This window comes from Protopterus annectens, chromosome 7.part1, assembly GCF_019279795.1.
Source record: "Protopterus annectens isolate FY-2018-M chromosome 7.part1, PAN1.0, whole genome shotgun sequence".
Classification (NCBI taxonomy): domain Eukaryota; kingdom Metazoa; phylum Chordata; order Ceratodontiformes; family Protopteridae; genus Protopterus; species Protopterus annectens.
The window spans coordinates 437,277,626-437,301,119 of NC_056740.1; the positions used below are offsets into that span (position 1 = coordinate 437,277,626).

The 23,494-nt window shown below is 43.7% G+C and overlaps 1 protein-coding gene across 1 annotated transcript in view; it reads left to right on the plus strand.

Annotated features, from left to right (window-relative positions):
- ADAM10 (ADAM metallopeptidase domain 10) overlaps positions 1 to 23,494 on the plus strand; it is a gene marked incomplete in the record, with an annotated part of 1,900,398 nt that overhangs the window by 1,419,487 nt on the left and 457,417 nt on the right. Inside the window, 1 exon segment of the mRNA XM_044078896.1 lies at positions 22,914 to 23,022. Within this exon segment, the coding sequence (XP_043934831.1) occupies positions 22,914 to 23,022 (109 nt within the window).

Below are 23,494 nucleotides of genomic sequence, written 5' to 3' on the forward strand. Positions count from 1 at the left end.
CAGCCATTACAGGGCATATTTTACAGAATACACCCATTACAGAGCATATTTCGCAAAGTACAGTATTTTGAAGGGTTTATTATACATTTGAATGTTATTACAAGCTCACAGAACTGTTTGTTCGTACATAATTGCAAGGACCATATTGTTAGTGTGTTTGTGTACACTTTGTGGGCATGCAGAATGATTTCGAAAGCCCAGTGCACTTGTGTTTGACAGTAATATTGCGGAGAACTGGAGAGTGTCTGAGCAAGAGTACAACATTTTCATACAGGCTGCATTTTCTGATAAAGATGACCATACAAAGGCAGTTATTCTACTGAATTTAACTGGGTCAGAAGCCATAGAAAGGGAGCGCTGATTTGTTTATGCACTTGTTATCTATACCAGAGAGGGGGAAAACCACCATATTGTTGTACCGGCTGAGTCAAGGGAGGACCCAGAGTGCTTGAAACGTAAATTCAGAGAAATGTGTAACCCCCAGACAGATGTTACTATGGAAAGGCACTTCTTTTATACAAAAGATCAAAAGCCTGGTGAAACTTCTGCATATATAACTGACCTGAGAAACGAAGCTAAAACATGCAGATTTGGTGACTTAAGGGATGAATTGATAAAGGACAGACTTGTGTGTGGTATTAAAGAGATGCTGTGAGAAAGATTTTGCTTCATGACAGTGATTTAACTTTGAATAAGGCCATTTGCATTTGTCAGATATATGAGCTCGCAGAAAAGCACAAAAGTATGCTTACAAATGAGAACAGCTCTATAAGGCAGTGACAAAGCTCATGCTGATAGTATGCAGCACATAATTAAAAGAAACAGGCCCAAGCACATAGTAGCAACTTTAACCCCTGCAGTATTCACTAGTAAACCACAGAGCTTTCTATCAAATTCCAGAGTTCGTATAGTCTCAGCGAAGCCTAAGCATAAGTTAGCAAACTCAAAGCATGAGCCCCAACCTAGTTTAATTGCCAACTGTCGTAATTGTGGTGGAAGTCATGAATCTAAAAAGGAAAAGTGTTTAGCTTTTAGTCAGGTCGTACTCTACTCTCTATGTTGATGGTGTGTCATTGCTTCATAAAACAGTCAATGCAGTAGATTTAAGGGCAAAGAATGAAGTATTTTGTACTATTATGATAAATGGCAAACCCCTAAAGCTCAAAGTTGATACAGGTTTCAAGTGCAATGTTATGTCTCAGAAACATTTGCTAGTGTGTGTAATGGTGAAAGGCTTGATTTGGCAAGGTGTGCTAAGCTTGTTGCTTATAGAGCTGAAGAAATTCAAACTGAAGGCTCAGTACTGCTTTTTATGTTTACTCTGATGGAAGAAGCTACCATTTGTTGTGTGTGGTCAAGAGGCACATCCAGTCATTATTAGGGCTCAGAGACGGTTTGAAAATGGGACTGCTTTCATTTAACAAGGAAGTCCATCATTTTAGCTTAAAAGACCACTATTCTAATTTCGCCCAGTACATTTTTTTCTATGTATGCTGATTTTTTTCATAGACAAACTTCCAGTTGTGTACTCCATGAAGTTAGACCCAGAGGTCAGTCCAGTTATCAGGCCAGCACACCAGTAGCCATGCTGGTCAGCGTTATAGCCAAGCTAGATAAAATGTGGTAAGGTGCGACTTGTCCAGTCGAAACGCCAACTGAAAGGGTATTTTCCATGGTGGTACCTCATAAGAAAAGCTCATATGTACTGATCCACGAGATCTGAACAAAGTGCTAAAAAGACCCCATCATCAAATGTGCACAGTCAAAGAAGTCGCAACCTTGATACCAAATGCCACTACTTTTTCGGTCTTAGATGCAGAGAGTTCATTTTGGCAAATTCAGCTTGACAAGAAACCGTCATTGCTCGTTATGTTCAGTACTCTGGCAGGTACAAATTTTTGAGAATGGCATTTGGGATAAATAATGCAGGTACAGATTTTTGAGAATGTCATTTGGGTTAAGTTCTGTAAGTGAAGTCTTTCAACGAGTAATGGAGCAAATTTTTTCTGGGTATCCTTGTGCTGTTATAGTAGACATACTGGTAGGAGGTCATGATGAAGCAGAGCATGAGAAACCTCAGAAAATTTCTGGAAAGGGCACGTTAAGTGAATCTTAACCCCAATCCACACAAATGCAAGTTCAGGCTACAAGACGTTGCTTATGTTGGTCATTTGTTTATTAGTACAGGTTTACAACTAGAGTCTTCAAAGCAATCATCCATTCTCGAGATGCCAGCACCAGACAATGTTCAAGCCCTGCAACATTTTCTTGGCATGGCCAGCTACCTAGGCAAGTTCATTCCAGACTTGAGACAAATATCAGCAATGCTCAGAGAGCTAACATGTAAAGATGTATCCTGGTCTTGGTTAGAGCAACACCAAAGAGCATTTGAAGCTCTGAAACAGAGAATTGCTAGTCCACCAACACTCAGACACTATGATGTTCACAAACCAGTTACTCTTCTACATGATGCTCTGAAATTTGGTGTTGGTGCAGTCATTCTACAAGAGGATCAACCTGCTGCCTATGCATCGAGAACTTTTACACAAACTGAGATGCCATATGCCTAGATAGAGAGAGAGCTTTTGGCAATTGTTTGCATGCTCGAAGTTCCATGATTTTGTTTATGGTAGACCTATCCAGAACGAAACGGACCACCAACCTTTAGTCACTGTCTTGAGAAGGCCTATGCATTCAACTCCAGCCAGACTGCAATGCATGATGCCAAGATTGCAAAAGTACAATTTCAATCTTGTCTACAAGAAAGGCAAACTTCTTTATCTTGCTGATACATTATCCAAATTGTCCCGAAACACCACAGAACAGCACAAGAATGAAAACTTGTTTTTGAAGTTATGGAAGTGAGAAGTTCACATGTCTTGATGAGCTGAGAGATCACACAGCCACAGATCCAGTTTTACGAAGGCTCAACCACTTTATCAATCAAGGATGACCATCAAAGCAGTCTAGTTTACCTCAAGAAGTGCAACCTTATTTTCCATACAGAGATGAGATTTTGTCTGACAAAAGGTATATTTATGAAAGGTCCGGAAGTAATTGTTCCACAGCCCTTGCAACCAGAGTACATTGCTGTCTTGCATCGTGGTCACCCAGGAACTGAATCTACCAAAAGATGGGTGAGAGGGCTAGTATTTTGGTCTATGTCACAAGACATTGAGAGAGCCACTTGCATCTTATTCAGTGTGTAATAGTACAAAGCCACATCAACAGAAGGAACCACTTCACTTTAACCAAATTCTGGAACTACCTTGGTTAACAGTAGCCACAGACATTTTCGAGTGGAATGGTCAACATTATTTGGTGTTAGTAGACTCTTACTCCAATTCATTCAAGATTGACCTACTTCCTAACCTAGCATCCAATGTGCAAAACAGTTACTAGAGAAGTCAAAATGCAGTAATAGTGGTGTCTTCCTGAATCTCTTGAATCTCTCAAATGTTCCTCGTGATAAACATCATGGTTCACCTGCTCAGAGACTTCTGTCAAGACAAACCAGAACCACATTACCAATCAATAGTCAGTTGTTGATTCCATGTGTCAAGAACAACAGGGTTAGTGAAAGCTAATCTGTTGAAGTGCTTAACTCAGAAGTCCTAGTATGATAAAACCATCAAACTGCTCAATCCATTGCAAGAAGAAGTGGTGAGGATGCAAACGTCCAAAGGTTGTGATCTGATTGGTGTCGTGAAGAATGTTGGTCCAGAGCTGAGATCATACATTGTGGAATCACAAGCAGTTTTTTGGAGGAATCAGAAACATTTCAGACCGGTGTCTGAGCTTATATCACAGCACGTAGCCTCTGAGAAAGACTCTTTATCTCAGAATGAGTTGTCTGGTGTTCCAATTCCAGAGGAAGTTACAGAGGACATTCTCATTCCTGTGACGAATCCAGAAGATGTTCTTCGTGTTTCACTGTTGCAGTCGTCACATTTGGGTTATCCCTGCCAGGGTAGCCCTCGGCCGGCCCGAATACCAGAGGCTTAGTATTTCGGCATCGGTTGCTGTTGCTTTAGGACTGACGTCAGGTCATCAGTAGTATAAAGTAAGGTAGCCGACACTATTACATCAGTTTTTCTTGCCCTTTCAGGAGCAGTTTCTTACAACAGTAAACACATGTTGGTCAAAAGTTGGGTCACTCTCCACATAAGATCCCAAATTCTGAACAACTGGATCAACTCCTAGGGGCATATTGTCAATGTGATAATTCCTGTGGTAGATGATTTCCCAAAGGATGTAATGTTGCATTTTTTGGTGTTTAGTTTCAGTCCATGATTTTGGCATCCGTTGTGTATTTGGTGGAAACCTTCCTACAGGATGGCCAACTCATTTGGGGATTTAGTGTCTTCTGCTAGCTACAGTCATCTGCAAACTTAGTCATCCAAAGCCCTTTGGCATTGGCTTTTTTTCCAGAAAAGTAGATACCGAACAGGAGAGCTCACAATGCAGAACCCTGGGGGACTCCACAGGTGACTGGGCTGTTTGTGGAGATAACTTCCCCTATTTTGATTTTCTGCATCCTGTCGGTTGGCCATTAGGCAGTCCAGTAGATGATCCTGGGATTTATTCCCAGTTTGTTTCTACTGTTCCTGAGTGGGAATTGCGTCAAAAGCTTTGACCAGTTCAAAGTGTGTGGTATGTACTGTTTTGACTTCATCCATCGCTTTGATGACCTTTTAAAACAAAAAAAAAAATCCACCAGCTTGAGTAAGCATGACTTACCCTTGACAAGTCCAAACTGAGACTGGTCCAGTGTTTATTGGTTCCATATGTCCTAACTGAATAGTTGCATGAGAAGTTTTTTCATGGCATTGCTTATGTCGCCGATCACAATTAATCGGTCTATGGAAGGGCCTTTCTTATGCAATGCAATGACTGTAGCTATTCTACATTTGCTTCGTACAAAACCTGTATGGAGGCTGAGATTGAACAGTATTTTTAGGGGTGTGGCTAAATCATGCCTCATTCTTTTTAAGATGCATCCAGAGAGATATTGTCAGGCAGTATTTTTAGCTTTGAATAGCAGATGTTCTTCGTGTTTCACTGTTCCAGTCATTACATTTGGGTAATCCTGCTGGCAGGTTGCCCTCAGTCGGCCTGAATTCCAAAGTCCTGGGTCCTGCGTTGGCTGCTGTCACCCCTTCCCTGACGTCAGGTCATCAGGGGTATAAAAGATGAGGCTGGCGCCATTTTCTTTGGTCTTTCTTGCCGTGCGGTGCCTGAAGCAGAAGTAGTTCGCAAGTGCCGGTCAGCCGACTCCTGAGATTTTCATTCAGATCCGAAGTCCTCAATAAAGCTAAGTACCCCGTTGGGGAAACGTTTTTCTTGCTCCAGACCGATGTCAGAAAAAGTTAATTGTATTTCTTGTGGAAAGCAAATACCTTGTAAGGATTTTCATTCTTACTGTATTCCTTGCCTAGGCCCTGATCACAACGGTTGTCGGTTTTGTGCTAGATTTAACCAATGCACTATTAAGCATCGGTATTATTTTGCTTTAAACTATTTTGGACGTCGGTTTAATTATCCATAAATGTCGTCGGATAGCCATCCGACTACCGGAGTTCACAAAAAACACAAAGGAAAGGAGAGAGATAGACAACCGATGCCCAAAACCAACGACGAAGCTTCTCCTAAGCCAGTCGCCGGTTCTCAGTGAGGTGCTTTCGCAGCCCCTGACACCCGCTACTTTAGTCGCAGGCCACTACCGACTCTCATGTGGAGTCGGCCATGCCATTGGAAACTCAAGGTATTGGAGCCTCGGATACTATTCCTTCAGATGGGTCCGGAGCCCCTGAGTAGGCACCGGCTTCTGAGGGTGTATTCAGACCTAAACTTTACAATAAACCGACTTCAGCTTCAAAGGCAAAGACTGTAGCACCTTCTAAAGCAAAGAAACAAACTCAAGAGCCACGTGGTCAGGCCTCTATGCCTAAAAAACAGATGTTCAAAATGGCCGAAGACTTGATTACCTTGATCCGTGGTACCCATCCCCTTCTTGATAAGAGGCCTAGGCAAGAGACTGACTATGAATCTTCAGATCAGGTTTCCATTTCTTCTGATTCCTCTTCTGATCAGGAATATTCTCTTCCCCCCTATGAGGATTCTGATGCTGAAGAATCTATACCTTCAGCTTCTCCTCCAGAGGACTATTCTTTTGTGGAAACCTTGCATACCATGAGGGAGCATTTCCACTGAGAGAGCCAAGATTTTTCAGAATCTAAAAAGAGGCTCAGGGATTTCCTTCAACTACTCCAACACAGGCCACTAGCCATTCCACCTGTGTTAAGACATTGTAGATGATGTGTTTACAGAGTCTAGTCTTACCCCTGACTCCTTACCTCCAGCTAAGCCTAACAGATATTACAGGGTTCCTGACTCTCATAAATTCCTTTTTAAAAACCCTGCTGCAGACCCAGAAACTACTTCACAGGGTCCCAAAGGAGTTAAGGCTTCCGCTGCAAAAAAACCCCAACCCTCTGACAGATTCTAGGACACTGGATAGAAGGGGAAAAAAGGTTTACACTTCTGCTACCTTGGCTATAAGGGCCTTAAGCTGTCAGTTTCATATGCTCCAATATCAGCAACATGTCATGGCATTGCTTAAACAGAAAATGTTGTTAAACTCTGAATGTGCAGAAAACAAGGAAATGCAGGATTTATTGCATGCAGCTGAATAAGTTGTAAAGCATACGTTGTAATGTGGTTTTGATTCTTTGGAGGCCTCCTGCAGGGCCGCAGTTACGGGTTCTGTAATTAGGAGGCATGCTTGGTTAAAGGAACAAAATCTGCCTGATCATGTCAAAGTTAAATTATTAGATGCCACCTTTACAGCATGATACTTTGTTTGGTGTTAAGGCAGAAGAGGTGTTAAAGAAAATGGAGGACAAAGCTAAATCTATGCAAACTGTCAAAGATTTTTTACAAGTACAGCCACCTAGGTTTAGTAGAAACTGGCCAACAAAGAATTGGTCCTTTCCTGTGTCAGACAGACCTCAAAGGGGCAGACCCAGATGCCCTAGAGGCAGATCCCAGGCGCAAGGTTCATACAGGTCAAAGCAATGGGGTGCATGTCCTTCAAGGATGCATCTGCAGTCCTAACATATGGGTTGTCCTGCCTCAGGCAGCCCTTCGGTCAGCCGGATTCCAAAGTCTGGGTCTGGCCTCGGCTGATGTCGCTCTTCACCCGACGTCATAGCTGCTGTCAATTGGGTATAAAGGCATCAGCCGATGCCATTTTCCTCAGTCTTTCTTGCCACGTGGCGCCCAAAGCAGAAGCTGTTCGCAAGTGCCGGTCGGTCAGAACCAGAGATTACTACTACCGAAGACTTCTAAAAAAGCTAAGTACCCCATTGGGGACTCTTTCTTGCCTCAGCCGATGTCAGAAAAAGTAAATAACTGATGTTCTTCATTCCACATTGCTGCAGTCCTAACTATTGGGTAGTCCGCTGTCCCAGTCGGCCCGAATACCAAAGTATATGGCTGACGTCGGTCAAGGCGCATTAGACTGACGTCAGTACGTCAGGGTACTAATGCGCATGACCGACGTCATATCCTCAGTCTTTTTTGCCGCATGGTCCGATGCAGAAGCAGTTTTGCGAGTGCAGGTTGGCGTTCTGAAAGTTTCTGAAGTCAGAGTTTCAGACCGAATCAAAGTTGGCTAAGTACCCCGTTGGGGAATATTTTGGTTTTTCTTGCCTCAGTATTTAACCGGATGTCAGAAAAAGTGAATAACTGTATTTCTTGTGGGAAACAGATACCTCATAGGGATTACCATACTTTGTGTATACCTTGTTTAGGGCCTGAGCACGACGTTGTTGGATGCCGCTCTTGTGCTAGATTTAACAAACGCACTATTAAGAGAAGGTTAGACTGTGCCAGGTTAGTTTTTGGGAAGCGTTGTAATTCTAAAATGCCGTCGGATGCTCCGACGCCCGCTTCGGCCAAAAAGCGCAAGGACAAAGCAACAAAGCCTAGAGTGGAAGAACCGACAGTCCCGGACGTCGGTTCTTTAGAAGGCTCAGTGGAGCCGGAGGTTCTGCCAGGAGTTTCTTTGGAGTCTCAGGGAGAGACTTTACTGTTACAGGATGTGTCCTCTCAGGAAGTAGGCCAGGCTGAAGGGGCTTCTCAGGTGGCTGCTGTTCCCTCTCTTCCTAAGGTGGTTAGAGCCTCCCCTTCTGTTTCCAAGGCTTCTTTGAGAGGCAGGCCAAGTTTAGCTTCAGTGGGGGTTTCTCCTAGTGCTTCAGGGTCTTTGCCTAAGAAACATATGCTTAAAATGGCAGAGGATTTGATTACTATGATTAGAGGTTCTATGCCCCCTCCTGATAAGAGGCCTAGGGTGGAACCTGAGTTTGAGAGTTTTGAGCAATGTTCGGAGGCTTCTGAGTCTTGACTGAAGACTTGCAGGAGTATCCTCCTTATTCTGATTCTGATGTGGATGATTCTACTCCTTCAGCTTCTCCTCCTGAGGATTTTTCATTTTCAGAGACTCTGCATTCCATGAGGGAGCATTTTAAATGGGAAGGTCAAGATTTCTCTGATTCCAGGAAGAGGCTTAGGGAATTCTTGTTTTACCCCAGCATAGGCCTTTAGCTATACCTCCTGTTCTGAATGTGGTGGAAGATGTTTTTGCAGAGGCTTCCCTGAATCCTGATTCTTTGCCTCCTGCCCCAGTTAAACCGGATAGGTACTATAGGGTGCCTGAAGCTCATAAGTATCTTTTAAGAGTCCTAGGGCAGACCCGAAACTGTCTCTCAGGGGCCTAAAGGTGTGAAGGCTTCTGTTGTTAAAAATCCTGTTCCTCCTGATAAAGAGGCAAGGGCTTTGGATAGATGGGGAAAGAAAGTGTATACTTCTTCCTCTTTAGCCATGAGGTCGTTGAATTGTCAGTTTCACATGTTAAAATATCAGAATTATCTCCTTTCACAATTGAAGTCTAAGGTGGATGCTCTGGCAGAAGGTATTGAGTGTAAAGAGTTGCAGGATTTAGTTCATGTGTCTGAACAGGTGGGTAAGCATTCCTTGCAGTGTGGTTTTGATGCTGTGCAGGCCTCCTCGAGGGTGGCTGCCACTGGTTCTGTTCTTCGTAGGCACGCCTGGTTGAGGGATCAGAATTTAGCTGAGCATGTTAAAACAAGGATTTTGGATGCTCCTTTACAGTCTGATGTGTTGTTTGGTTCGCCTGTGGAAGCAGTTTTAAAGAAAATGGAGGACAAGGCTAAGTCTATGCAAACTGTTAAGGATTTTTTGCAGGTGCAGCCTCCGAAGTTTAGTAGAAATTGGCCTACTATAAGGGATGGACATATCCTGCTTATGATTCCCAGTCTAGGGGTAGGTCTAGACGTGGTAGGGGCAGAGCTCAAGGTTCTTTTAGGCCTAGAACAGGGAGTTCACCTGCTCAGACTTCTGGTGAGGGCAGGGGTCAGTCCTTTCGTAAAGAGACCCAATGACCTACCTTTTCAGCTGCCAGTACATTCTCGCCTGGCAGCACCTTTGGGAGGAAGGCTGGCTCTTTTCAAAGAAAATTGGGATTTAATTACCCAAGACAGATGGGTTTTGGATATCATTCACCACGGTTACAGGTTTTATTTCCATACCTTGCCTCCTTTCAAAGGCATGCCAGACATTCCTCCTCTACAAAGAAAAGAGGCTCACAAGCAAATTTCTCTGTTGCTCCAAATAGGGGCCATTCAGCCAGTTCCTGTGCCAGAAAGGGGCCTGGGATTTTATTCTCACCTGTTCCTAGTACCGAAGAAGGGGAACACGTGGAGACCAATTTTGGATTTATCTATCCTCAACACTTATCTGGACATTCCCAAGTTCAAAATGTTGACGTTACAACAGCTTTTACCTCTGCTGGGCAAGGATCACTGGATGGTAACTTTAGATCTCAAGGAAGCTTACCTTCATGTGCCTATCAGACTAAGTTGCAGGAAGTATCTGCGTTTTCGAGCTGGGAATTCTCATTATCAGTTCTCTGCATTGCCCTTTGGCTTATCTACTGCGCCCAGAGTATTCACAAAGGTTCTGGCTCCAGTAATAGCTTACTTCAGGCTAAAAGGAATTCAAATCTATCCTTACTTGGATGACTGCCTGATTCTGGCTCAAGAAAAGGAAGACCTTTTACAGCATTTGGAATTTGTGATAGCAGTGCTAAGATGCCTAGGGTATTCTGTGAGCAGTAAAGTCCAGTCTAGTACCCTCTCAAGACATGTGCTTTCTGGGTGTGAGACTGAATACAGCAGCCCAGATGGCCTTTTTAACCCCGGACAAACAAAAGAATCTTTCCAGTTACTTCCATCAACTATCTCTTCAGTCCGGGCTGACTGCAAGGACAGTCCTTCAAGCCTTAGGGTTCATGGCATCTTGTATTCTGGTGCTTCCCAATGCCAAACTGCATATGAGGAAGCTGCAATGGTATCTCAAAAATGTATGGACACAGCACTGCCAGGATTTGGACACTGTCATTCAAATAATTCCTTGCATTCAAAAGGAATTTTTGTGGTGGGCTCAGGAATGTCACCTAAACAAGGGACTCTCTGTGACCCGGCCAGAGGTAAGTCAGATTCTAACGACAGATGCCTCAGACATTGCTTGGGGAGCTCATCTAAATGGAAAGTGGATACAAGACAAGTGGCCTGCCAGACTACAGCATCTACATATCAACATGAAAGAGATGTTAGCAGTCCAGTTTGCGTTAATGGCTTTCAAGGAGTTACTTCTTCCAGGGCAGGTGTTGATTCTAACAGACAACACAACTGTCATGTGGTACATCAACAAACAAGGGGGAACACATTCTTACCCGTTGTGCAGGCAAGCAATGATTTTATGGGAGACTGCGCTCAGCTTGCAACTAACTCTTCAGGCAAGGTTTCTGCCGAGCACAGAACTCCTTAGCAGATGTGTTAAGCAGACAAATCATGGATCCCCACGGGTGAAAACTGGTTCTTCATGTATTTCAAAAATTGACAGTGTCATGGGGAACTCCAGACATAGATCTGTTCGCTTCTCCACTAAACCACCAGCTGCCAAAGTTTTGCACAAAGAGGTTTCATCACACAGCTTGGAAAGTGGATGCTCTTTCTTTCAGTTAGAAAAATCTTCATGTGTATGCCTTTCCACCTCTGCCTCTTCTCCTAAAGGTGCTCCTAAAGGTCAGACAAGACAAGCCAAGGATGATTTTAATAGCTCCAGATTGGCCTCGGCAACACTGGTACCCATTACTGAGGAGTCTGGTAAGGAAGCCTCCATGGCCTTTACCTTTGATTCCACACCTGTTGTCTCAGAAGGACGGTCACCTGCTCAATGCCAAGCTTCACTCTCTTCATCTGACAGCCTGGCATATTCTGTTTTGAAACACAGCAGGTCTCAACTTCCTCAACAAGTTTTAAATGTCATTATGGAAGCTAGAAGACCTAGTACAAGGAAAGTGTACGCAGACAAATGGAAGAGATTTTTATTTTGGAGTGCAGCAAACAATTTGGAGATTTCTGAGCCTAATTTGAGTGTGGCTCTTCAATATCTTACTGAGTTATTGGACAAAGGTTTGTCTTTCTCTTCCATAAAGATTCATGCTGCAGCAATTTCAGCTCACTATGATTGTGACCCACCATTGTTTTCGCATCCTTTGTTCAAGCAATTTCTTAGAGGGCAAAGAATATAAGACCCCACGTAGAGCTCCTACTCCTGCTTGGGATCTCAATTTTGTGTTGGAGAAACTTACTCTACAACCTTTTGAGCCTCGGCTACTGCTGAATTGAAATACTTGTCATGGAAGACTGCTTTTTGTTGGCCATTACTTCTGCAAGAAGGGTTTCTGAATTGCAGGCCCTTATGGCGGTAGAGCCTTTTTGATTTTCCATAAGGATAGGGTATCATTACGTACTAATCCTTCCTTTATGCCTAAGGTGGTTTCTAGTGTGGCTTTAAACCAAACTATTCATTTGCCTACTTTTTATGCAGATCCCCAAAATAAGGGGAAAAGATTTTGCACACTTTAGATGTACACAGGCAATTGCGTTATTATTTAAGCAGGACTAAGGATTTTAGGCAGTCTCAGCAGTTGTTTGTTTCTTTTGCTTTGAGTTCTCAGGGCAAGCCTGTGTCAAAACAAACTATTTCTAAGTGGATTGGGTTTTGCATTGCATTTTGTTATTCCCATCATGGCAAGGAGATTCCAGCTGGGATTAGGCCTCATTCCACTAGGGCTACTGCCACTTCAACAGCATTTCTAAGGGGTGGCAACTAAGGATATTTTGGAGGCAGCTACTTGGAGTTCAGTGCATACTTTCTCTAAGCATTATCACCTTCCTCTCTACTCTAAATCTAGGGCTGGTTTTGCCACAGCTATTTTGCAAGGCATGTTGACAGCTCCTGCTTCCTTATGATTTGCCAGCCTCCCTTACCTCTGCTTTGGGATTCTACCCAATAGTTAGGACTGCAGCAATGTGGAATGAAGAACATAGTACAGTTTTGTACCTACCATAAATGTAGATGTTCGAGGATCCACATTGCTGCAGTCCAATTACCTCCCTCCTTCCCCTCTGTGTTTAGGGGTGGTTGTGTAGGTGAGGTTATACTCTTGTAATTTTGTATATATTGTACATATTTTTGGTGCAGGAATGTTTGGGGTTTTGGTTTTGGCCTTGTCTTTTAGGGTCTTCTGACATCTGGGGCAAGAAAAGACTGAGGATATGACGTCGGTCATGCGCATTAGTACCCTGACGTACTGACGTCAGTCTAATGCGCCTTGACCGACGTCAGCCATATACTTTGGTATTCGGGCCGACTGGGACAGCGGACTACCCAATAGTTAGGACTGCAGCAATGTGGATCCTCGAACATCTACATTTATGGTAGGTACAAAACTGTACTTTTAACTTGTGGGAAACAAATACCTCATAAGGATTTCCACTCTTACTGCCTTCCTTGCTTAGGTCCAGACCACGACGTAGCAGCTTGTCTAGCCTGTGCTTCCTTCAACCGACGGACACTTAGACGTCGGTCGGAGTTTGCAGAGGAGTTTTTCGGCCCCGCTTTTGCTTACAACATGCCGTCGGAGACTCCGACTTCACAATTAGCTAAAAAGCGTAAGGAAAAGGACCGACACTCGCGGTCCGCGGTTTCGGCCGAAACCGCGGTTAAGCCAACCACGAGTGTCTTGGTTTCGGCTGAAACCGAGTCCTCGGTTCTTCGGCCGAAAGCATGCCTCCTACAACCGAGGCCTCATCCAGCATGGCTGAATCTGCTACTGAATTTCCACCTGCTGTTGCAGGTTCTCAGGATTTATCAGATACTATTCCCTTAGACATATCTACTCCTGCATGTGGAGCTGCTAGGCCCCCTGCATCCATGTCTATCAAGGCTTTTTCTAGGGCTAAGGCAGCTAAATCTTCTAAGGCCTTGCCTGCTAAAACCCCACACACAGGCCTAGCTCTAGTACCCAAATGCTTAGCCTGGCAGAGGATCTCATTTATTTGATCAGGGGATCCCAACCTCACCCTGACAGGGCCTCTCATCCCCCTCCAGAGAAGAGGCCTAGAGCAGAGCCCCCTGAGCCAGTTTCTACAGATTATTCCTCTGATGATTCAGAAAACTCAAATCCTCCAGAAGGTCCCTATTCTCCATATGAGGACTCTGACGCAGAAGACTCCATTCCTTCTGCCTCTCCTCCTGAGGAATTTTCTTTTGGGGAAACCTTGCATGCTATGAGAGAACAATTTCAATGGCAGGGCCAGGATTTTTCAGATTCTAGGAAAAGGCTTAGGACCTTTTTACATTTGCCACAGCATAGGCCTTTAGCCATTCCTCCAGTACTTAACAGTTGTGGATGATGCATTTAATGATGCTTGTACTGCCCCTGACTCTCTTCCCCCGGCCCCTGCTAAGCCCGACAGATATTACAGGGTCCCGGACACACATTATCACTTGTATAAGGCTCCTATTGCAGATCCTGAAACTATTTCACAGGGCCCCAAAGCTGTAGCAGCTGCCTCTGCCAAAAACCCCCTCCCCTCTGAAAGAGAATCTAGAGCATTAGAGAGATGGGGTAAAAAAGTTTATACTTCTGCCACTCTTTCGGCTAGGGCCTTAAACTGTCAATTCCACATGATTCAGTATCAGGAATTTTTGTTAGACCAGCTAAATAAAAAACTGTCCTCTCCTGAACCTATAGACCGTAAGTCCCTTCAGGATTTGGTACATAACACTCAGCAGGTCAGTAATCATTCCTTAAAATGCGGCTATGATGCACTGGAGGCTTCCTTTAGATCAGCTATGACTGGTACAGTGATCAGAAGGCATGCATGGTTAAAAGAGCAATCCTTACCAGACCATGTAAAGTCAAAGCTCCTAGATGCTCCCATGGAAAAACACAGTTTGTTTGGCTCCCCTGCACAGCAAGTGTTAAAGAAGGTGGAAGAAAAAGCAAAATCTGTCCAAACAGTCAAGGATTTCTTACAGGTCCAGCCTCCGAGGTTTAGTAGGAATTGGCCTTGAAGAATTGGTCCTTTCCAGACACCACCAGAGCACAGAGAGGCAGAAATAGGCCCAAGAGGCAGAGGTCAATCCAGAGGTGCCTACAGGGGCGTCAGTGGCAGCCTAACAACCAGAGAAGTACTGCTACAGATCCAGCCACTACCACTTCCACAGGACAGTCACAGTGACTTGGCTCTGATACCGCCTACCAGGGAACAACTAGAAGCACCCTTAGGCGGAAAGCTAGCCTTATTTTCAGTAAACTGGCATTACATTACAGGAGACAAATGGATTTTACAGACAATAGACAAAGGTTACAGGTTTCACTTCCATACTCTACCAAGGAAGAGAGGAATGCCAAACCTACCACCAAACCAAAAAACAAACGCTCTAGAACAAATCGACCACTTACTAAGGATGAGAGCTATAGAAAAGGTACCGTCTATGGAACAAGGACAAGGATTTTATTCCAAACTTTTCCTGGTACCAAGAAAGGAAAACCAATGGAGACCTATTCTCGACCTGTCCGCTCTGAACACATATCTCATTGTTCCAAAATTCAAGATGCTGACCCTACAGCAACTTCTTCCCATGCTGGGCAAAGAGTCTTGGCTGGTGACTCTAGATCTCAAGGAGGCATACCTGCACGTCCCCATACGACCAGATTGCAGAAGATACCTCAGATTTCTTGCAGGATCAGAGCATTATCAATTCTCAGCATTGCCTTTTGGCTTATCTACTGCGCCCAGAGTATTCACGAAATGCCTGGCATCAGTAATTGCTCATTGCAGGCTTCAGGGAATTCAAATTTATCCATACCTGGACGACTGCCTGTTACAAGCGGACAACAAAAACAAATTAACAACAGATTTGAGAAAGGTTATTCACCTATTGCAAGCCCTGGGATACACAGTCAACATAAAAAAGTCAAGGCTGATACCATCCCAAAGGATAACTTTCTTGGGTGCAGAACTGGACACATCAAAACAAATGGCATTCCTCACAGCAGAAAAGCAAAAGCAACTACCACTCTATTTCATGGCATTAACAACGCAGAACCAGCTTACAGCAAGGAAAGTCCTGCAAGCCCTGGGTTACATGGCATCCTGCATAATATTGATTCCACATGCCAGACTACATATGAGGAAGTTGCAATGGTACCTAAGGAATTTATGGTCTCAGCACAAGCACAGCCTAGAAGCCCAAATTCCAATAATTCCGTGCCTGAAGCAAGAATTCCAGTGGTGGGCTCAGGCCTGTCAATTGAACAAAGGACTGCCTTTCCACAGCCCTCACCCAAGCCAGACTATCACCACGGACGCCTCAGACCTCGGTTGGGGGGCACACATGGTGGACAAGTGCATACAAGGCTTATGGACACAAGACCAGCTGAACCTACACATAAATCAAAAAGAGATGCTGGCAGTAAAACAGGCAATTCAGACATTCAGACCGCTTCTTCAACAAGGTCATTTGCTGATAAGGACAAACAACACCACAGTTATGTGGTATATCAACAAACAGGGAGGCACACATTCATATCCTCTATGCCGGATGGCAATGGACCTCTGGAATGTGGCCCTGAACCTCAACATTCAGCTCCAGGCCATATTTGTGCCAGGAAAAGAAAATATACTAGCAGACATCTTAAGCAGAACTACCATGGATGCCCACGAATGGATGCTGCATCCAGACATCTTCAAATCCATTACAAAGAAATGGGGACTACCAGAAATAGACCTGTTCGCATACCCACACAACCACCAATTGAGAAAATTCTGCACAAGGACATACCACCCACTTGCTTGGAAGGTGGACTCCCTATCCTTCAGTTGGGAAAACCTGACAGCATATGCATTCCCACCCCTTCCTTTGATGCACAGAGTGCTACTGAAGATCAAAGAAGATCACCCAAGGATCATCCTGATAGCTCCAGACTGGCCGAGGCAGCATTGGTACCCGCTACTGAGGAGTATGTCTCGGGCACACGCATGGCCTCTACCTCTAGTTCCTTTACTGCTAACACAGAACAACTTCAAAATCCTGCATCCAAACTTGAAAACACTGCAGCTAGCTGCTTGGAACATTACATAAAACAAAATAACCCAGATTTATCTCAAAGGGTTAAAGACATTATCCTGGAGGCTCGCAGACCCTCCACAAGGAAAACTTATTCAGCAAAATGGAAAAGATACCTCATTTGGAGTGCAGCAAAAGGAGAAAATGTATCATTGGCAAACATAGCTAACATTCTGGAATACTTAGCAGAGCTTTTCCACAATGGCCCGTCTTACTCCTCCATTAAGATTCATGCATCAGCAATTTCAGCAGAATACAACATGGATCCTCCAGTCTTCTCTCATCCTCTACTCAGGCAGTTTCTGAGAGGAATTAAAAATGTAAAGCCTCCAAGGAAGCCACCTTTGCCTACATGGGACCTGAACTTTGTGTTAGAAAAGTTAACACTTCCCCCTTTCGAACCAGCAGCAACAGCAGAATTACAGTTCTTATCTTGGAAAACTGCTTTCCTGCTTGCAATCACTTCAGCAAGAAGGGTTTCTGAATTACAGGCATTAATGGCAGTACAGCCCTTCCTTATCTTCCATCAGGATAGAGTGTCCTTGAGAACTAATCCTACTTTTATGCCAAAGGTGGTCTCCAGGGTATCATTAAACCAAGCAATCCGCCTACCAGCATTTTTCCCCAACCCACAGAACAGGGGGGAAAGACTACTGCATACCTTGGATGTGCACAGGCAATTGCGCTACTACCTGGACAGAACCAAGAACAATAGAAAAACTGACCAGCTTCTGGTAGCATATGCAACAGGAATGGAAGGAAAAGCAATTTCAAAACAGACAATCTCAAAATGGATAGGAAATTGCATTAGATTCTGTTACTCTTTTCATGGAAAGACAACTCCAGAAAACATCAGACCTCACTCCACAAGGGCTACAGCCACTACTACAGCTTTCTTACGAGGAGTGGCTACCAAAGACATTTTAGAGGCTGCTACTTGGAGCTCCGTGCATACATTTGCCAAGCATTATAATCTACCTTTATACTCCATATCCCGAGCAGGTTTTGCCACTGCTGTTTTGCAAGGGATCTTAACTACACCATAATCTTCTTAGTGCCTCCTCCTCCAGTTTGGCTATGGTATTCTACCCATATGTTAGGACTGCAGATGCATCCTTGAAGGACATAGTACAGTTTTGTACCTACCATAAATGTAGATGTCCGAGAGGTATGCATCTGCAGTCAGGATTACCCACCCTCCTTCCCCTCTGTGGTACTCCTAGGGTATTTGCCCATCTTGTAGCTAGCTGGGGGAATCTATTATGGTGTATTTGTTTGTATATATGTATATACATGTTTATTTCTATTTGCTCTCTACTGTTTGGAATCATTTGCATTTATCCAAATTTAGCCTTCCTAGAGGGCACCTGGCATCTGGGGCAAGAAACACTGAGGAAAATGGCGTCGGCTGATGCCTTTATACCCAATTGACAGCAGCTATGACGTCGGGTGAAGTGCGACATCAGCCGAGGCCAGACCCAGACTTTGGAATCCGGCCGACCGAAGGGCTGCCTGAGGCAGGACAACCCATATGTTAGGACTGCAGATGCATACCTCTCGGACATCTACATTTGTGGTAGGTACAAAACTGTACTTTCTACCTCCAAAGTTGAGGAAGACAAATCACAACCATACAGGAAACAGTCCCAATGACTTCCCCCTGCCTGCACCAAGCACTTATCTCCTGGCAGCACCCTTAGGGGGAACATTGGCACATCATAACCCAGGACAAGTGGGTTCTAAATATCATGTCACAAGACTACAAGTTCCATTTCCATACCCTGCCAAAGGCAAACAGCTGGCCAGATCTGCCAAAAAATCAATGGCCAGAGGCACAAAAACAAGTCTCATCCCTCATGGACATGGGGGCCATTCAACAAGTACCAGAGCAAGAGCAGAGACAAGGATTTTACTCAAGACTGTTCTTGGTACCCAGAAAGTACAAGGCCTGGAGGCCAATACTGGACCTATCTATTCTGAACACATTTCTGGATATACCAAAATTCAAGATGTTGACTTTGCAGCAGCTTCTGCCCATGCTGGGCAAGAACGCTTGGCTTGTGACTTTAGAAGTAAAAGAGGCATACCTGCATGTCCCAATCAGACAAATATGCAGAAGATACCTCAGATTCAAGGCTGGCTCAATGCATTACCAATTCTCTGCACTGCCCTTTGGCTTATCTACTTCACCCAGGGTCTTTACAAAGTGCCTGGCACCAGTAATTGCATTCTGCACACAAAGAGGAATACAAATATATCCTTACTTGGACGACTGTCTAATTCAAGCAGAGAACATGGACATTCTTCTACAACATCTGGCGTTTGTGAAAAGACTTCTAACATGCCAAGGGTACACAGTCAACAAAAAGAAATCAAAACTAGTACCCTCTCAAGAGATAATATTCCTGGGTGCAAGCTTAAATACAACTGCCCAGATGGCTTATCTCATGCCAGACAAAGGCAACTGACTACCTATTTCAAAATGTTGGCAACAAAGGCCCAGTTATGTGCAAGAAAAATTCTACAGGCTTTGGGCTTCATGGCATCCTGCATCCTACTAATTCCATATGCAAGACTGCATATGAGGAAACTTCAATGGTACCTAAAAAGTGTTTGGACTCAACATTGCCACAGCCTGGAAACTATGATTACTCTCATTCCCCTGCCTGCAACAAGAGTTTCGATGGTGGGCCAAAGGCTTGTCACCAAAACAAGGGACAGCCATTCACATTACCCCCAGCCAGGCAGACACTAACAACAGATGCATCAGATTATGCCTGGGGGGCCCACATGGCAGAAAGATGCATTCAGGGCACATGAACCTCAAACCAAACGCATCTGCATATCAATCAAAAAAAGATGCTAGCTGTTCAAAATGCCCTGACAGCCTTCAAGGACCTACTTCATCTGGGACAACTACTGATAAAGACAGACAACACCACGGTCATGTGGTATATAAACAAGCAGGGGGGCACACATTCTTACCCCCTTTGCAGACTAGCCATGACTTTGTGGGACACAGCATTGACTCACCAAGTACATCTGCAGGCACAATTCCTGCCAGGAAGGAAAAATACTCTGGCAGACAAACTAAGCAGAAACCTCATGGATCCCCACGAGTGGCAGTTGGATCCACAAGTCTTCAGCATGATAACAAGGAAATGGGGATGCCCGAACATAGATCTATTTGCCTCCTCTCAACTACCAACTAAAGAGATTCTGCACAAGGATTTATCGCAGGCAAGCATGGAAAGTGGATGCCCTATCTTTCAGATGGAAAAACCTATCAGTATATGCCTTTCCCCCACTGCCTCTCCTCCCCAAGGTACTCCTAAAGGTCAGACAGGAGAAGCCAAAGATGGTACTGATTGCCCCAGACTATTCTCGCCAGTGCTGGTATCCAGTACTAAGGAACTTGTCTCGATGCCCAGCTTGAGCCTTACGTTAAATACCTCATCTACTGTCCCAGCAAAACAATCAGATCATGCGCAGCCAACTCAGGACTTTAAACCTGGCAGCATGGCGGATAATGTAGTCATACAAAACACACCTCTCAGTAAAGCTGTGATGGATGTCATTTTGGAAGCCAGAAGGCCTAGTACTAGAAAATCTTATGCTGGAAAATGGAAGAGATTCTGTGCTTGGAAGCAGGCACAAGGAACTGATGCAGCTGTGCCACATATTCCTCAGATTTTGCAATATTTAACTGATATGCTGGACAAAGGCCTATCTATTTCATCTATTAAAATTCATGCCTCTGCCATTTCGGCTCATTACAATACAGAGCCACCAATCTTTTCTCATCCCTTATTAAAGCAGTACTTCAGAGGAGCCAGAAATTTAAGGCCTCCAAGGAGATCACCAATGCCTGCATGGGACGTCAATTATGTCTTGGAAAAACTCACCCTGCCTCTTGAGCCAGCCGCTACTGCTGATATAAAGTTTTTATATTGGAAAACAGCTCTGCTCCTAGCAATAATTTCTGCAAGACGAGTTTCAGAGCTACAGGCACTCATGGCTGTGGAACCTTTTATCATTTTTTATCCAGACAGGGTGTCTCTGAGGACAAACCCAACATTTATGCCTAAGGTGGTGTCCAGTGTGGCTCTTAACCAAACTATTCATCTGCCAACTTTTTATCCAAATCCACAGAACAAGGGGGAGATAATTCTGCATTCTTTGGACGTACACAGACAGCTTAGATTCTACTTGGACAGAACCAAAGTTTTCAGAAAGACAGAGCAGTTACTAGTGGCATATGCTGCAGAATCACAAGGAAAGGCTATCTCAAAGCAGACTATTTCAAAGTGGATAGGCCACTGCATTCATTTCTGCTACTTACACCATGGCAAGCCAGTGCCCAAGGGCATTAGGCCACATTCAACCAGAGCTGCAGCCACTTCAGCAGCCTTTTTCAGGGGAGTACCAACCAAGGACATTTTAGATGCTGCTACTTGGAGTTCAGTGCACACCTTTACAAAGCACTATCATCTGCCACTCTACTCTAAATGAAGGGCAGGCTTTGCCACTGCAGTTCAGCAGGGCCTCATAGCCGCTCCTACCACTGTTTAGCTCCAACCTCCCAACCATAGCTTTGGGACTCTACCCAAATGTAATGACTGCAACAGTGAAACACGAAGAACATAGTACAGTTGTGTACACTTACCATAAATGTAGATGTTCCGAGTGTATTCACTGTTGCAGTCCAGGTTACCCTCCCACCATCCCCCTTTCTTTTGATGGAACCTATCTTTCCTTCTTTGATTCATACAACCTATGTGGTGTATTTGCTTGTAGAGAAAGGTAAAGTTTATATTGGTGCATGTTTTTATATGTGTATATATATATATATATATATATATATATATATATATATATAAATTTTGGCTACCCTTTCAGGGGGCACCTGACATCTGGGGCAAGAAAAACTAAAGAAAATGGCACCGGCCGCATCTTTTAAACCTCTGACGACTTGACGTCAGGGCAGGGGCGACAGCAGCCGACGCAGGACCCAGGACTTTGGAATTCAGGCCAACTTGAGGGCAACCTGCCAGCAGGATTACACAAATGTAATGACTGCAACAGGAATACACTCGAACATCTACAATTATGGTAAGTGTACACAACTGTACCTTTTAGGACTTGTTCTTGTGTGATCGCTGGAGGCAAGCCAGTTTCAGGTGTATCTTGAGGGCCAAATGAACGGAAGAGATGGGAAAACTTAGAGATGCATTATCAGCCAGTAGGTTCACTATGTCTTCAATGTCGTTGTAGGTAACATCATTCACAACCAGCTCCATGCATTGCTGACTTGTAGTTTTTGAGATTATGAAGATAACTAAAATATTCCTTGTGATTGTGTATGGCTTGGGGTGCTATTTTAGCCTCAAGCTTGGCTTTGGTGGATTTTGTCAAGCTCCTGAATTTTGTTTTTCAGTGACAAGAGTTGTAACATTTTGGGAATTACCATTACTGTTGGTCAAAATTCCTTTCCTTTTGTTATCAAGCTTGTTGATATGGTTCCACCATGAGGATTTGTTTCTGTAGAGAACAGTTGCATCTGTGCAGCTGTTACATGGTGGTACGGTTTGGTGGTGTATGTTTCTGAATATTCATTGGAGTTAACTGGGTTTGTTGGGGATTTGGAGCTTGACAGTGTACCACTTAAGAGTAGGCTGGTTGCATTAAAGAAAATTTTAAAGGTACCTTGGGCTGACTGGATCTGTTAACAATTTGACTTGACAAGTGACGAAGACTTGCAGGAGGTTGTGAAGGATGCTCTCATATTAAGAACAAGATCCAAGATGTTGTTCCCCTTAAACATGACCGTATTATTCTAAGTACATTGGAGTGTGAACCCACACCAGTCTTATAGGTTCATAGATTAGTACTAGGCTAACTGTCCTTGTGGGCTATTTTAAGCCTAGCCAGTTACCCCATATGAGAATCAAACCCTGCACCTTAACCATTATGCTATCCTCTTGGCATCAAAGGTGGGTCTGTTGCATACCAAGCCACTAATACTGCTGATTTGTGATTTAAATAATATTCTACGTAGCTTATTTTGTTAATGGAAGTGCGTTATTTTGGGATTTGTAGTAGACTTATTGGTTGGATAAACATATTTCATTCAGCCATTTTAATAAATGAATCCAATAAATGAATTTTGAGTATTGTAGGTAACACTGCTCGTTGAGTTTCTCACTACTCCAACCTTACAGGGAAACAAGTAATGTTCTTAGAGCCTTTTCTTGCAAGTCATCATAAAAAGGCCTAACTAGCAGTTCAATATGTTTCAGAGTTGATTGTTTTTCCTTATAAGTTGTGACTAATTTGTCTTGCAGCAATGTGCTGGCTCGATCTGTGAGAAGTTCGGCTTGGAAGAATGCACTTGTGGAAATCCAGATGGAAAAGATGACAAGGAATTGTGCCATGTCTGCTGCCTGAACAAAAGTAAGAACCATTTGAAAATGATGCAGTCTTTTTTTTCTAAGCTGTGTATGCAGCTAATTGTCATTTATACTTGTAGATGAAGTAATTGTTTTCCATGAGTAACAGTATTCATCCAGGCATGCATGCAAGTCGTGTATCCCTCCAAACTAAACTTTTCAGTGATTAAAATTACTTTGTGTATTTATCATGGATTTATAATGGGTTTTTCAGTTTTTTGTTATCAAGTGTATGATAAAGGGTGATGGTTGTGGTGCACATTTCATTGAATGCATAATTGTATGACTGCGCAGTGAACTTTGTCAAGTTTGGAGGGGTTCAGTTTGCATAGTATGTTAAAAATGCCTCATTAGTTTGTGAATTCTCTATAAAAATTTATTTCAGTTGTATTTGCCTGGTTTCAAATTAATGTAATTGAATGATTTATAAGGGAGTGTATGTTTAGTCCTTTCGGTGGTTGGCTTTCCATGTTTCT